Here is a 14,746-nt window from a genome sequence, read left to right on the forward strand (position 1 = left end):
GTCTTGTTTTATGCAAACATTGTTTAACACAGTTGGTGCCATTATCAAAGAGAGTACAAACTGAGAGCCAGACCACTGCTTCATAAAGTAAAAACAAAAATAGTGTTTCTGTTCCAGCTGAGATTTCAAAACTGTTTGCAGAGCCAAAATGAGTGATTTGCAAATGCAACTTGTCAAAAATAGCAACAGTTATTTTATTTTATCTTTTAAACAACAGATTTCTGTCAAGTGACTGAATTTGACCTAGAACCTTGTTACACTCAAAGAGTCTCAAAGGTAAATGGACACTTGACAGCCTGTGACACTGGAACTTGTGACTCTACCCTTACTCTTCTAATACAAATTACCATATTTTTCAGACTTTAAGGCTTAAAATCCTTTAATTTTCTCAAAAATCGACAGTGCACCTTATAATCCAGCGCGCTTTTATGTATGAATTCCGGTTGTGCTACCTGACATCGAACCGATTTTATGTGGTACACTGTGCTCAAAAATCTGTCAAAAAATGTTTTAGTACGACTTTGGTAAGCTATGAAGTCACACCGCTTGATGGATTGTCAGAGCATTATGGCTACCGTAGTCAGGAGCCTCGCGGAGTAATCTGGGTCCAACACTCCGTCCACTTCAGGTCCCAAAGTCAACACTGCGGCATCACTGAGAGTTAAAAACTGTCTAAATTCTTTCATCTTTAATAAAATGATCAGTGTTGCTGCTTTACCAGGTGTAACAATTAAGTTTAACATCCAGGCATCCATGAAAACAGAATTTATTAAATTTAACAGAGTTAGAAGTTAGCAGGAAGTTAGCTCGCTAGTTTCCACCTAAGCATGATGTAGCATGTTCTGACTGAGAGATTTCTGAAAAAATTCAAACGTACAGCTCTGTTATCACTTCCAACATAAATGAAGACAGAAAACTAAGCAGCAGTGACTTTTGTAGGGTTACTGAAGTTGGACTAGCTGGTATACAATGATGTGCTACGTAATCGCTAGCAACACAGCTATGTTAGCATAACAAACAGTGAAGCTGGAGGATGAATGCCAACTTTTTTCCACTCTATAAAAGTTAATGTGAGGGTTCCCGATGGTTAGGGACAAATGCAATCGCATGGCAAGATCCTGTAAACGGAACAAACTTCAGTCAGGAGAACAACTCAGATAATCCATCCACAATACGAGGTTAGTTATTAGTATACTGCAACAACATGGGAATAGAACAGCTGCGAGAGAATTCAACATGTATGAATCAATGGTACAGAAGTGGAGGAAGCAAGAAGAATGAGTTGAGTAAAGTTTGACTTATCTGACTGTTTTGTTTAGCTTAATGCGCCTTATGTATGAAAACAGACCCTTCATCGACAGTGCGCCTTATAATCTGGTGCGCCTTATGTAAATAGAGAAACTGGAGTTGACTCAAAGTGTCAGAAAGACCACTGAAAACAACTAAAGGTATATAATGGTTAACAAAAATAACTTCACAGCATCTAATGAAGTCAAGAACACTCAAATTGTTAAGCAATCATTGTTAAACCATTAGACACCACGATGAATGGAAATACCAAGGGTTTACAACAAGGTCCAAACCACCAACTGCACTCAGAACAAGAAGGTGAGATTAGACTGTCAGAAAAAATGATTTTTATACAGAAGAAACCAAGCTTAACCTGTGACAGTATGATCAGGAGGAAAAAATATGAAGGAAAGAAACAGCTTATGATCAAAAATACACACATCATCTGTCAAACATGGCGGAACCAATGTAAGGGCATGTGCATATATGACTGCTAGTGGAACCGAGTCACTAGTGTTTATCGATGATGCGACTGGTGATAGAAGCAGCAGGATGAACTGTGAAGTGTAAGGGCTATGCTCTCTGCTCAGATTCAGCCAGATGCTTCAAGACTGACCTAACAGAGCTTCACAGAGCAAACGAATAGTGACCCAAACCAAAAATTAGGACATTTTTCAATGGCTAAATCAGGGACCTGATCTCAACCCAACAGAGCTTGCTTTTCAGTTACTGAGGACAAAATTGGTCACAGAGGATTGTCATTGAAATATTAAAAACAATCCTTTTATTTCATGTTATGTTAAATTGACCAACTACTGTTGAGCATATTAAAATGGGGGGCAGTGTATAAAAGTGGCTGTAAATCCTAAACAGTTATTGTAATATTTTAGTTAAATGCTTGAACCAAAGCTGAAAGTCTGCACTTCAATCACACGTTGACTGAAATCCACAGAGGTAAAATAAAGTGCCTTGAGGCGACTGTTGTTGTCATTTGGCACTATATAAATAAAATTGAATTGAATTGAATATTAAAAAAGTTTGTCATTTGCCAAATACTTACTAATGGAATTTGCGTGGAATGTGTCGCAACGACTAAAAACTAAAAACTAGAGATGAATCCTGTCAGTGTGAAAACAGAAACATTTCTTCCCCTTTTGCTGATTTTTCTTCTTAGTATATTTTATAACAATCATATTTTCTGTTACAGTCAATATTAGACACCATGTAATATTAAGTACACCCTCACCATTTATATTCCAGGACACTACAGTTTAGAAGTGACTAGGACTTCACTGATATTTTATCTCTTCAAAAAAGGGAAAAGACTGCTGTGGATTAGAAATATGTTGAAAAGCTCTGACTTAAAAGAGCAAAAACACATCACACAATTTTAAAGAGAAAAGAAGGATTTGAACCTGTTTTGTATTCAACACTTCAAGTAAGTTGATATTCAGTTACTCTCTTTGATTCTGACTTATTTTCATCAACGGTGCTGTCTTTCAAACCATCAAAAGGGAGCTGTGTGAAATATTCCTTGCATTGGCTTTATCATTGTTCCGAGTTCCTGTGATCAGCATACTGAGAGAGGAACAAGTCCTATTAAATGAGCAGAACAAAATAGAGAAGAAGCAGAGATAATAAATGGGTATTAACAGGCAGTTTCTCCAACAGTAGAAACTGTGTGACATTTAATGAAGTGGTCTGTGGACTGCAGTGAAATTCTAAACAGTGTATCAGGCCATTTCGAGTCTGGCAGATGGTTCTATGTATTTTTCATGCTGTGGAAAACCTGTGACTGAGGTTCGGTTGGTTGTCATCCAGTGCCTGGGGACCCAGAGCTGAATGCATTCTACACACCACTGCAGAATCACATGATGTCTGACCTCTCTGCCATGGCAAACTGCCCAGCAAGGAACAGGGAGGAAGGGGAGGAATGTCAGCGTGTTAGTGTGTGACTGAGGTTGTACAGAAAGAGGCAGGGAGAGAAAGCAAGACCCAAAGATGCATGATTGAGTATGAGCTTGCATGTCTGTTTACTGAGCGTAAACTGAATTCTCTGCATCCACACACAACTTCACCGCACTGACCTGTAAAACATACTGTTAGAGAGGGAAAAATATGGATGGAATAATGCAGGGGGGAGGAGAGGAGGAAGAGAGGGAAGCAACCACTGCTAAGGATTCACACAATGTTACAGAGAAAAAGGGGCATGGAAAAAAAAACAGCATTGCCTGACTTCCCTTCCTTTGGAATGCATCCAATATATCCTGTGAGTGTGAGTGTATGTGCGTGTGTGGCATGCTGGCAGGAAGGCTTTCAGCATATAAATATCACATTACCACACAAGGAAACACAGGCATCAGTTTGAGCTTCCAGCAGGCCTAACAAGCACAGGAGCTCCACTCTGGAGGTCAGAGGCAGAGCTTACACAAATGGAATTCCACAGGAACCAGCACTTCTTTTAACAGATAAGTGGCTGTAGCCTCGCAGCTGTGTGATGTGGTATAAGCCTGGTTTCAGTTATCTCACATGTGCTAGTGTGCACAGATGTACCAAGCTGCAGCATATATAATATATATACTGAGCTAGAATAAGATTACATACACAATTCCACAAAAATAGGCTTGAAGCTACAGTGACGAACAACTTAAAGCCTCGTTTTATTAACTGACCAATGCACAGCAGATTAGATGAGATTAAGGTAGCGGGAAAGGCAGACATAGAACAACGCTCAGCTTTTTTGGCAGTACGAGTCTGCGATCAGTAAAATCTGAACTGTGAAGCATCTGACTCAGCAACCCATGTTCAGTAAAAGGGGGAAAAAGATGTACTGCAGTATATTCAGAGAGACACCTGATCGTCTTAAACTCGGCAGGTCTGCAGCAGGACAAATACCCCAAACATACCACAGCGAGGGCCATAAAGAATTATCAGTGACAAGAAGACCGAGGAGTCCTGCAACAGATGGTATGGTTCCCACAGAGCCCTGATCTCATCAACACTGAGTCAGTCTGGGATTACATGAAGAAGCCAAAGGCACTGAGGCAGCCTAAATCCTCCGGAGAACTAAGATGCTGGGAAGAACCTGCTAGTCAAAAAGTGCTCACACCACGTTCTGACTTTAGATTTGTTGTTTTTGTGTCATATGTGTCATGCTATTTTTTATTACTGTTAGTTATTGCGGTATAATGGCTCTTTGACTTTCTCACTAGTGTTCAGATGCAAACAATAAATATATGCATATGCCGTTGTTGTCAACTAAACATATATGCTGACGGTATACTATAACATATATATCTATCCATGCAGCAGATGAACACCATAAGAAAACCATTTTATATTCTTGCTTTTTATATAAAATCTTCTTATATTTACTTGCTATGCTGTAAATAAGAGTTTCACCTGAGTTAGCACTCACTTCAGTGCTTGTATTTCCTTTTAAAACCCAAATGTAAGTTTTGACTCAGTATGTTGGCAAAGTATCATTAACTTCTAACATTAATATTTGCTTTATTCTGGTAATAAAAGCGTGACAGTGAGCATGCTCAAGATCAATACCCTAAAAGTGAAGCTAACTGAAATTCAGCCACCATCCTGATTATTTTAACTTGTGTTATTCCTGCTGTGACACATCAAAGCCTGTTCTTGTCTAACAAAAAAAAAAATCATTATCATTCGTGAAATCAAGGTAAATTTATTTGCTCTAAATTTATTTGCTCTTAAAGTGGAATTAATGACAAAAGAAAAAACAAAACAAAAACTGAGTCTTTAACAGTTGGTTTCGAGTCATGTCACGAATATGCATTTAACTGATACGTACGTGAGCTGGGAAATGTGTTACATACCAACCGTCAACAGTTCTGAGGTCAAAAACATATGCTTATCTGAGATACCATAGACTGGATTACTGTGCAAAAAAAGAATGATGCAATTTACAGATTACTATGTTAATATTTTATCATCAGGAAATGTGTAGGGCTCTTTGTTCAGATAACACATGTACAAACCTCCCTCACACACATTGCCCACTTTGACTTCTTGTCCTCTTAGTCATATCATATGAATGAAGACCTTTTCTTTGTATTCACTAAGACATGTATCTCTGCAGCTGGTGATCTGGTCTTTGAAACAGGGTAACAAATCAGACCTTAAATGAGAGTGTGGATTGATCCAATCAATTTTTTCACTGCAGGAGTAAGTAGATGTGTGATTCAAGCTCTGCATGAGGTCTGATGTGCCTTTGTCTGTGCTAGAAGCTTTCATGGAGATAGAGAACGCATATGTGTTGATTTATGTATTTAAAAAAAAAAAGGAAAAAAGAAAAGAGAAATTATTTTTGACTTAAAGCAGCTTTACTCAACATAAAGAATCTGTAACATTTTTACCACCTATAAAGCTGCTCAGATTGGCTGCACCTCTCTGTTGATGCTTAATTATCTCACTTTTGCTGCAAAAACATTCCCATTTTCAATCTGTAACATACCCATCTCTATCCCAACCCCCCTCTGCAGCAGGCAGGTCAGGCATACATCTCCACCCATTGCTGAGTGAGCACTGGGGGGTAGGAGCGGAGAGACAGAATACAGATCATAATGGCTGGCCAATTATCAGTACTAAGGGGGGGATGGGAAGCTGGGAGGAGTGAGAGATTACAGGGAGAATGGATCAATACACCAGTCAGTTTCTAATGAGGGAAAGAATTGGTCCAAGTCAAGCAGATGGAAATCCTGCTCTGCCTGAGGTGGTCTTTCTGCACTGTCTGTCAGCAGGGTTTCCGGGTTTTGGTGTTGTGCAACAGCGCCCCAACAGAGGAACGAGTGCAATGACACAGAATCGTCGATCAGTGACATTTAAGCGTTAAAAACATTTTTTTCCATTTCTGTGAGTCAGTAGTGTTTCTCTCATGCTCGCCTGATCTTCCCACATTCCACTTTCCCTGAATATTTCATACATCATGAAGAGACAGATTTAGAAGAGCCTGAAGAATAATGGCTGTCTGTCCTTCACCACCCCCCTTTTAACCACCCACAGCTGCCAGCACAGGACAGTAAATCCTACACCTCACCCACTCTCCCAACCCAGCAGTGCAGCTATGTGCTACTATACACTAGCACAACATGCCCTCTTCTACTTACACAAAAGGAATCAAGATTCAAACGCTAAACCATTAATGGCTTTTCCTTTTTTCCAAAATGTCGACTCCAATAGGCAATAGCTAACAGTTCAGCACCATCATTAGGCATTTGGTGCTGTTATTCTTTTCTATTCTTTTCTAGTTGGTTCACTTTTTTTCTACATGTGTCTTGCTTTCTTTTTTTCTGAGGGGCCTTGTGTGAGGTGGGGGTGTTATTTATGGCTGCTCTGTGCAAGTGGTCACACATACACACACACACACCCTTTCACAGGATGAAAGGGCAGCCACACTGCCTGCAAACATGATTTTACAGCCCTGGGTGGAATGAGTGGTGGAGGAGAGAATGAGGACAGAGTACAAAAGGGGAAAGCCCTTAGATTTACAGGTCCCAGCAGTCAGAATGCAACCATGAAACAGGACACATTTTTAAGGCTATTTTTTTCTTTCAACCAAAAACACAGCTTCTCAGAAAAAAAACAAAACAACAACTGCAGAGATGTGCAGAAATACAACAACCCACAAGCAGATTATTGCCTTTTTTGTGTGTATGCGTCTTTTTTTTTTTAAGACTGCAGTTTCCAAATGTGATCTCTTTTTGTTTATCACTAAAGATGGCAGAAGATCATGTATGCACATGTGCAAGAGGTTTTCCAGCTTTGCAGGGTGAGAGCATGTTTATGCAATGTGTAGAATTTGACGAATTCCCCCACTTAAGTAGTTTAACAAGACTATTCTACATGGATGCGAGTGTATCCGTGTGTTACAATATCTATGGAGTATGCCAGGTAGAGGTGTCGAGTACAGAACAAAAAGTAACTAATTTAATCAAATAAGGCATGTACCTAAAGATGAAAATTTAAAGGAAAAAACACAACGTTTCTTGGTGAAGTGTTATAATAACATATAATATACACATTTAATAGTCTGTAAAAGAATGATTTGAGACGAGCAGTGTCTTGCAAAGCTGGGGGCAAAACAGCCAAAATGAAGATGGCAATGCAATTAAGTTTAAATGTGTTCCATTCACAGCAAATGGGGAGAGCCACTCTGTTTCCACATAATGCTGTAATGGAAAGCAGGGTGCATTTTCCAGCTTATATCTGGTAACACTGCAATTGATTCAACTGATTTAGGTGCAAAAGCTCAAGTAAACAGTTTATTAGTCCTACAAGGCAACAGTGACCACGGCACTAATGCAGCAATAGCATTATTTGCTACATCACATGTTCACAGTCACTCTAACACTGTGAGCTAAGAGGAGGGGGGGGGGGGATTTCATTTCAAATAGAATCGCTTTCTCCTGTGAACATATCTGAAATACACACAAAGACTGGTACCACTGTAAAATGTACATGCCACCACTCTGGTGGGAGGTATTTTGGTGTAATGAGAGCTTGTATTTGGTTTCTGTGGTGGATACTGCCCCTAGTGTAACACTGTAAACTGGCAGGGAGGTGTTTGTGAAAAGGGTGGAGTCTGCTCTCTGCTGACAGAAAGTGGCACTGCACCAAATTACTCACAATTACACAGAACAGCCAACAACACAGTGACTAAACAGTACTGACATGAAAGGACTAGAGCTTGAGATCATACTTATTACTCAAAATTATCCACTGGGCATTTCAAACATACTGAGAAGTCTCAATGTTTTTACAACCACTCCTGTTTTTTGCTATAACTGGAACTGAGTCATTACTTAACAGAGTTCTGACTTATTACAAAACTCTGTCTCTAACTTAATACAAGTTAAGTGTTTGATGCGTCACTTTAACACTGTCTCCAAGGCCCACGTGGACAAATACATAAAACCCTATATATGGCCTTTTTCATGTACAAACCCAGAATTTATTGACATTTTCTTAAGTGAATTCATTTATACTCCAAATGTGCAACTACTTTAGATCACAATGAAGCACAAATGATGACAGGAAGGCTGTCATCTTTAATCCAGTTGCAGACATTTCATGTTTCTGTGAACCCACGACTGATTTCAAACAGAACCCATAATATCAATCGGTCATAAGGAAAACGTTGAGAGTAGTGAAACCTGAGAGTTTCACTTTTTGGGGTTTTTTTTTTTTTGGTTGTAAAAGTACATCTTTCACTAACCTGTTCTCTGAATTGTTGCTGAGATAGACAGTCAGTCACATTAATGCAGCCCAGCAAGCAGCCAGTGGGATAGTCTTTAGGAAACATGGGCCCTGTGGAGATAAGACCAGGATCACTGAATCAACAATGTGTGGAATTAAAAGCAATCAGTATCACTTTATGACAGCAACATGACACAGAGCCCAGTTTAGCATTAATATTACTTGTATCAGCGCTAAATATTGATACCATTATGACATGTTATTTTTTCATGCCCATGAAAAGAAAGTTGTGCTTGTTAGCAAATTTAAACAAATATACTTTTCTGCTAGAAATACTTTACTGTGTGCAATAAAAAAGTTTAGTAAATATGCCCTAAAGACACTATGTCCTTTCACAGCTTTCACAGAGAAAGGCCACAGCTTGGCAATAAGATCCAAAGGGCCTATTACGAAACCTAGCGCTAATGTTGTTACAACAGCCTTTAAAAGGGCCCACACAAAGCTACTGGGGGCATTTTTAACATAAATATTTCTATACTATTTTTTCCTAAGCCAAGGAAAACATTACCCATGCATTATATTTTGTTGCAGCGTTTTTTCTCTCCTCAGAAACACCATATTTAAATCTGCTTAGACCAGAAATACATTTTTAGTATTCACAATCTGATTCCTTTGTACAGCTTCTGCACCTTTTTTATAAATGTGGCGGTACATGGCTTCCACCTCTGCGATTTCTTGAGGGGTGGGCTTCTTTGCTGCAGCTGCAATCCAAAGTCGCCCGCGGTGTGACGTGTACCACGTTCGTCCTTCTACCCTGCATACACACATAAAATATCACATTTTACAACACTTTGCCAAAACCCAAGTGTCTACAGGAGTTTATCATATATACAACACACACACACTGCACAGTCCTTACCTCTTGATGCCCTTTACCAGTAGCGAGGCCCACGGTTGGTGCATGCTGAGGCACCAGCCGCCATCGGACATCTCCTGCAGCTCTTTGTCTTGGAGCCTCAACCGGTGTCGTTCTTCTCTTCCCTTGTCCTCCATTGCACTCTTTCCCTTCTCCATTGGTTTCTTGTAGCTTTCACTCCCTCCAACATCAACCCACTGAAATAAGCATTCATTAGAAACAGCAGTAGAGTCTGTTTGAATGCTCACTGTTTTGTGATGGGCTAAAGTGCAGAGCAAACTCAAGTGATTTGACTGATATTTCATTTGAATTTATAAAATAATACAAATGACTAAAGAGGAATTATTAAAGAAGAAATGCTACGTTCAGAATGGATCAAGTTACCTCTGGTGCAGATTGCATTATGTTGGGATTCACAAGATCTCTGAGGCCCTGCCGTCCACCCTCTCTTTCAGAATACATTGGTGATTTAGACACCGATTCATTGCTCATTGCCTTGAGGGTATCATCCAACCTGCAAATTATTGGAAACATTTTAGAAAGTCAGGCTGTTTAACACAACCACATAACATAAATCTGGAATTGCTGTTGTGATTCAGGTGCTGTCAGATTATCTTACTTGTCGTAATACTCATTCAGGTTGTTTCCCTCTTCAATTACTTGTCTACCAGCAAAGTCAAGTGTGATCTTCCTGTCTTTGCGAGAGGCATGGCGAAGCTCTCTCAGCTCCTCTTCCTTTTTCTTCAGTTTCTCTCGCTCATTGGGTGACAACCACTGATTGGATTCAGTGGCAAAGTAATCAGACTCGTCATCCAGAACCTGTGTTCTTCTGATACTGGGGTTAAAGGGAGGCAGTGAAGTGTTATTACCAACTTTCATCACTATCTTCTACAGCAATCAAAATGTCCTGTTAAAGTGTAAACACTGCACACAGAGCAGTAAACCTATCCCTTCTTGTAAAGCTCTTTTCTTAACTGTGTGTTTTATGATACCTATTTCTGTCATATTCCAGCAGTTTGTCTTTGTGCTGAATTGCTTTCTCCAGCCCAGCCTTCATCGTGGCCTCTTGGTGTGAGAGATATTCTCTTTCTCCGAAGTCTGTCACCAAAATAAAAACAAACTCACAATATCAAACCAGTTGATCTTTTCAAAGAGTTTCTTTTCATAAGTCCTGACTACTTAAGACCCTCACCGCCCATGAGCTTCTTTCTTAGTTTCTGGCTTTTGTTGGAGTCTCGTTGGAGGATCTCCTGTTCTTCTTTTGTGCAGACCTTAATCAGAAAACACTTTTAGCACAAGAAGAATGACAAAAAAAGCCCCAAAACAACAACGCAATCTAAGGACTTAAAGTGATATGTACCAGGCTGCCACAGAAGAAACAGGGTCCTGAGCCCTCTTGCTCACACACAATACGGCCACAGGTGATGCAGTTGTTAATAAGCTTGTGCTTTTGGGCAAGGCATTCACAAGCATGCCGACCTGGGAGTAACACAGCCAGCCTGTCCTGACCCTCTTTAGCGTAGAGATTGACAAACTTTGTTTTCTTCTTTGATGATGATGTATTACTATTTTCCTGTGCCTGAAGAACAATTGGATGAAGAGAAGTAGAAAGGAAGACGTCTGTTTAACAAATGAACACAACAATAAAAATGGCACAGGATATGTACAAATAAACATGATATTGATATCAGTTACAAGTTTGGACCCCGCTTTTTTTTCTTTCTTTTTTTTAAGGATTCTTTATTATTTTTTATTATTTTTTGTATCAGAACGCAGAAATATCACCTGAATATATGAAGAGGAAACAAAGTTTACTTTAAATTATTCAAAGCAGGACTTTGAGGTTCCCCTGGGTTGCCATAAGCGAGATTCTATCAACAGGCCATGACTGAATAGCAAAAGCAAAATCCACTACTTTAAACAACAAGGAAACAGAGTTACAAGTAATTTTAGAAGTCTGCTCATTACTGAACTGGATATTACACCAGTGGAAATCCGTCTGTTGCTTTGATGAATGCAGTTTTATGTCTTTGTTAGATATGGATATTGTGAAAGGCTGTGAATGCACTGAATTGACACACCATCCCATCTGACTACCATATTAAGTTACTTCACAGGTTTGATGTCCATATTGTTCTACAATGTAAAAAATATTTTTTAAAAAATAAAAATAAAACAAAAGAAAGAAGAAAATCACACACTGATGAGTAGACATGTCCAAACGTCTGACTGGTATTTTATAAGTTTTGTCAATTTGGTGACAAATTACCTCCATAAAGCAGGTGAGAAGACAACAAAAGTTTGGCATTATTTGTACTCACCCTCATCAGATCAATGGGGGTTTTTACAGCTTCTGGCACAGGTTCTGCTTGGCTCACGGTCATCACCTCCTGTTTATTGCGTCCTTTTCGTTTAGATTTCTTCTGGGAATCTCGGGTCATATCTTGTGCATCTAAAATATTTTTTAAAAATTACCTTTATCAACGTTGTTTCAGAGCAACTGAGGCGTTTTTTACTGTAGTTCCTTTTATGTAGTCTATCTGAATGAAATTTGTTTCTTACCTGGTGATGAAACAGATTCTTTGAGAATGAAAAGACCTGTGGTATCTGCTGCCTGTCTTTGAGTCTTCTTCCATCTGCTGAGGAGTTCATTAATGAACTGCCCCTTTTTCCCATCTGTGCCCTGCAGGAGGTCTCCCACATATTCCTCAATCTCTTCAGCCTTCTCGATTGATAGAATGTATCTTGGAAATACAACGGCACAACTTCATTTATTAACGTTTCTATACAAATTGCCTAACATTTTAAAGACCGGAAATAGCGACGAACTGTCACTTAATTATCAATTACTTTTAAAATATGTGTCTTTCAGTAATTTTAGAAGTATGCTAATATATCAGGAGCTTAGGTATAAAAAAAAGCATTTGTACGAATGTGTGTGTGGTTGGGTGAACGAAACTTGTAGTAATATATACTGTAGCTATATAAATACCAGTCCATTTACCATATTATTCCATAAAAAGCTTTTTATATATAATTGGTTAAAGTTGCTTATTTTAGGGTACACATTTATGCAGTTCTTCATCTCTGTCTTTATGATAAACTATCAGCTTTCAGGCTGTTGAGCTGATGGGTGGACTCTAACTTTTCTTGGTTTAGTGTCCATATCATTTGCTTATTACCTGCCAAATGAAAAACGTTATGATTTCTCAATAGAAAACTATGTTCACTGTTTCGCTTACATACACTAAACCATGTAAATCACGTAAACCATGTGTGTAGGTTTTTAATAGTTAAAACACATAAAAATACATAAAGACACAAAGTCCCACTCGACACTTGTCATGTAGAAAAAGGTTTAATCTGACTTTTTAGCCAAAACAGCTTGTTCACGGTGAGCCACTAAATAGTCAATACACTGGCATACAGCTGTAGTGTCACAATTAATTAGCTGTGTCAAAAACGACAACGACACGTCATATACATACACAAGTACACCATAGCGCAGCCTAGCTTACTAGTTAGCTGATCTGCAGATGCTACAATTAGCCAGACGGCAGACAGTAATAACAGGCAGGTAAAATTTTCTTACTGGACGATTTCTTCACCCGCCTCCAATCCAAACTTGTGATGTAACTGTTCCACACACCACTGCAACAACTGCTCCGACATTTTTACCAGATGACAGGCTCCACACCTTCAAGTTTAAATCAAAGAGACCGGCGTGTCACGCAAAAACTTATAGCATAAACGTGTTTCCAGTCGGCGAAAAAAACAAATGCGCACATAACATTGGCGTTTACCGGGAGTACGTGGCAGAATCCCGTCCTGAAACAACTCATGCTGTGGTGTAAAGGTTCCACCTGACCAAACAGCAAAGTAAAAGAAAGAAAGAGGAAAAAAAGACTTGTGTAAAATCATCTGTCTTTAATTGTAACTTTCTTTAATTATACGCGGGTGTTAGTGAAACTAAGCACTCCTTTATCAGTGAAAAACAGATTGGTTGCACTTTTGAGTTCAATCACTAGATGGCAGGTTTGCAGTAAATTTAAATACACAAGCTTTAGCTGTTGCTTAAATCGACAGGTTCCACCGAATAGTCCCACAATAGGCTTATACCTGGCATAGGTTATTATCGTACATGAGTCAATCAAGCTTATGTCTGAAGTGACTGTATTATTAGTAAAACGAGTATATAACAAGACTATAAAGTATAGTCATCACCAGTCTGGTTTCAATGACTCCAAATAAAACAGAGATGTATTTAAGATTTTTATTCACTGTTATTACAGTTGATCAGTATTATCATTATTTGGTATTAACTCAAATTTTTATAATTTTATTATTTATTACTGATTACTACTGAACACTTTTTTTTGGCTGTAGGAAGACAGTAAGTCCTTCACCTGTGAGGTTTTTTTGTCATGGCCCTAAGTCAGTGATCCAGGGTTTATGTTTTGGATTGCTTTGCATCTGAAATAATATTCAAAATTTAGTGTTTTGTTTTGTTTGTTTGTTTTTGTACTTTTGTGTTCTTATTTGATCATTTAGTTTCTGGTTAGGTTGTAGTTTTTCGGTTCTTCGTTTTTATTTCGTCTAAAGTGTGTTTCGGTTTGCCTTCAGTTCTTTGCGATTAGGAATAGGAATAGGAAACTAACTACATTAATAAAATACATCAGCTCCTTGGCTCACAGCTAGCGAGATCCCACCAATCTAAAATCTAAAATGAAATCTAAAATTAGCTAACAATCTCTAATAAGCTACCATAGATTCGTTTGTTTTTTGACGCTATTGATTAAATAAATAACAATCAAAACATGCTTTATATGCCAAAGCAACAACCCCATATTAGAACAGTTTTGCACTTATTCTAATTTTCACGTTTTATATTTGCATTTGATTTGTGCCATGAAGCAACGTTGTTTTTGGTCTTATTCATTAACAACTAATCATGCTTCTGTGTCAAATGGTCAGTGAGCTGCAAGACTCCAGTCACTGCAGGCAGAGACAGGATTTAGTACAGCCCAAGTTTTATTATTTTTATTTATCAAAGCTTTCATTTACAAGCTCAACATGGCCGCTCTATGGAAGAGTAGTGGCTTCTCCTAGCAAACCAGCAAACAAATTGGTTAATTGTGAGCCCTTTATACCCTTTATACCCTGCTACCACAAGTTGTTCATAACCTGTCTGGCGTTTGTCCATGCTTTCCAAAAAAGACAATTAGCCATGGAAACATTTATATATAATACTTTGTAGTAAAAACTAACTAAAGACACCAAATGTCAAGCCAAATGAACTGTCTGGTGAATTAACTA

General features: G+C 38.6%; 1 protein-coding gene across 2 annotated transcripts in view; it reads right to left on the reverse strand.

Annotated features, from left to right (window-relative positions):
- Positions 1-13,239, reverse strand: part of trip4 (thyroid hormone receptor interactor 4) — an 86,660-nt gene extending 73,421 nt beyond the window's left edge. The window contains exons 1-11 of one of the 2 annotated variants that reach the window (XM_085166473.1): positions 13,023-13,239; positions 11,993-12,174; positions 11,752-11,882; positions 10,791-11,009; positions 10,623-10,701; positions 10,423-10,528; positions 10,050-10,265; positions 9,815-9,944; positions 9,434-9,627; positions 9,204-9,328; positions 8,534-8,625 (exon numbers count right to left, since the gene is read on the reverse strand). In XM_085166473.1, the coding sequence (XP_085022599.1) occupies positions 8,534-8,625; positions 9,204-9,328; positions 9,434-9,627; positions 9,815-9,944; positions 10,050-10,265; positions 10,423-10,528; positions 10,623-10,701; positions 10,791-11,009; positions 11,752-11,882; positions 11,993-12,174; positions 13,023-13,102 (1,554 nt within the window). In that variant the 5' untranslated portion in view covers positions 13,103-13,239. The remainder of the gene's footprint in view (positions 1-8,533; positions 8,626-9,203; positions 9,329-9,433; positions 9,628-9,814; positions 9,945-10,049; positions 10,266-10,422; positions 10,529-10,622; positions 10,702-10,790; positions 11,010-11,751; positions 11,883-11,992; positions 12,175-13,022) is intronic. The other variant, XM_085166465.1, reaches the window with a different exon arrangement.
- Between the last annotated feature and the right edge of the window lie 1,507 nt (positions 13,240-14,746).

This window comes from Neolamprologus multifasciatus, chromosome 1 (genome assembly GCF_963576455.1).
Source record: "Neolamprologus multifasciatus chromosome 1, fNeoMul1.2, whole genome shotgun sequence".
NCBI lineage: Eukaryota > Metazoa > Chordata > Actinopteri > Cichliformes > Cichlidae > Neolamprologus > Neolamprologus multifasciatus.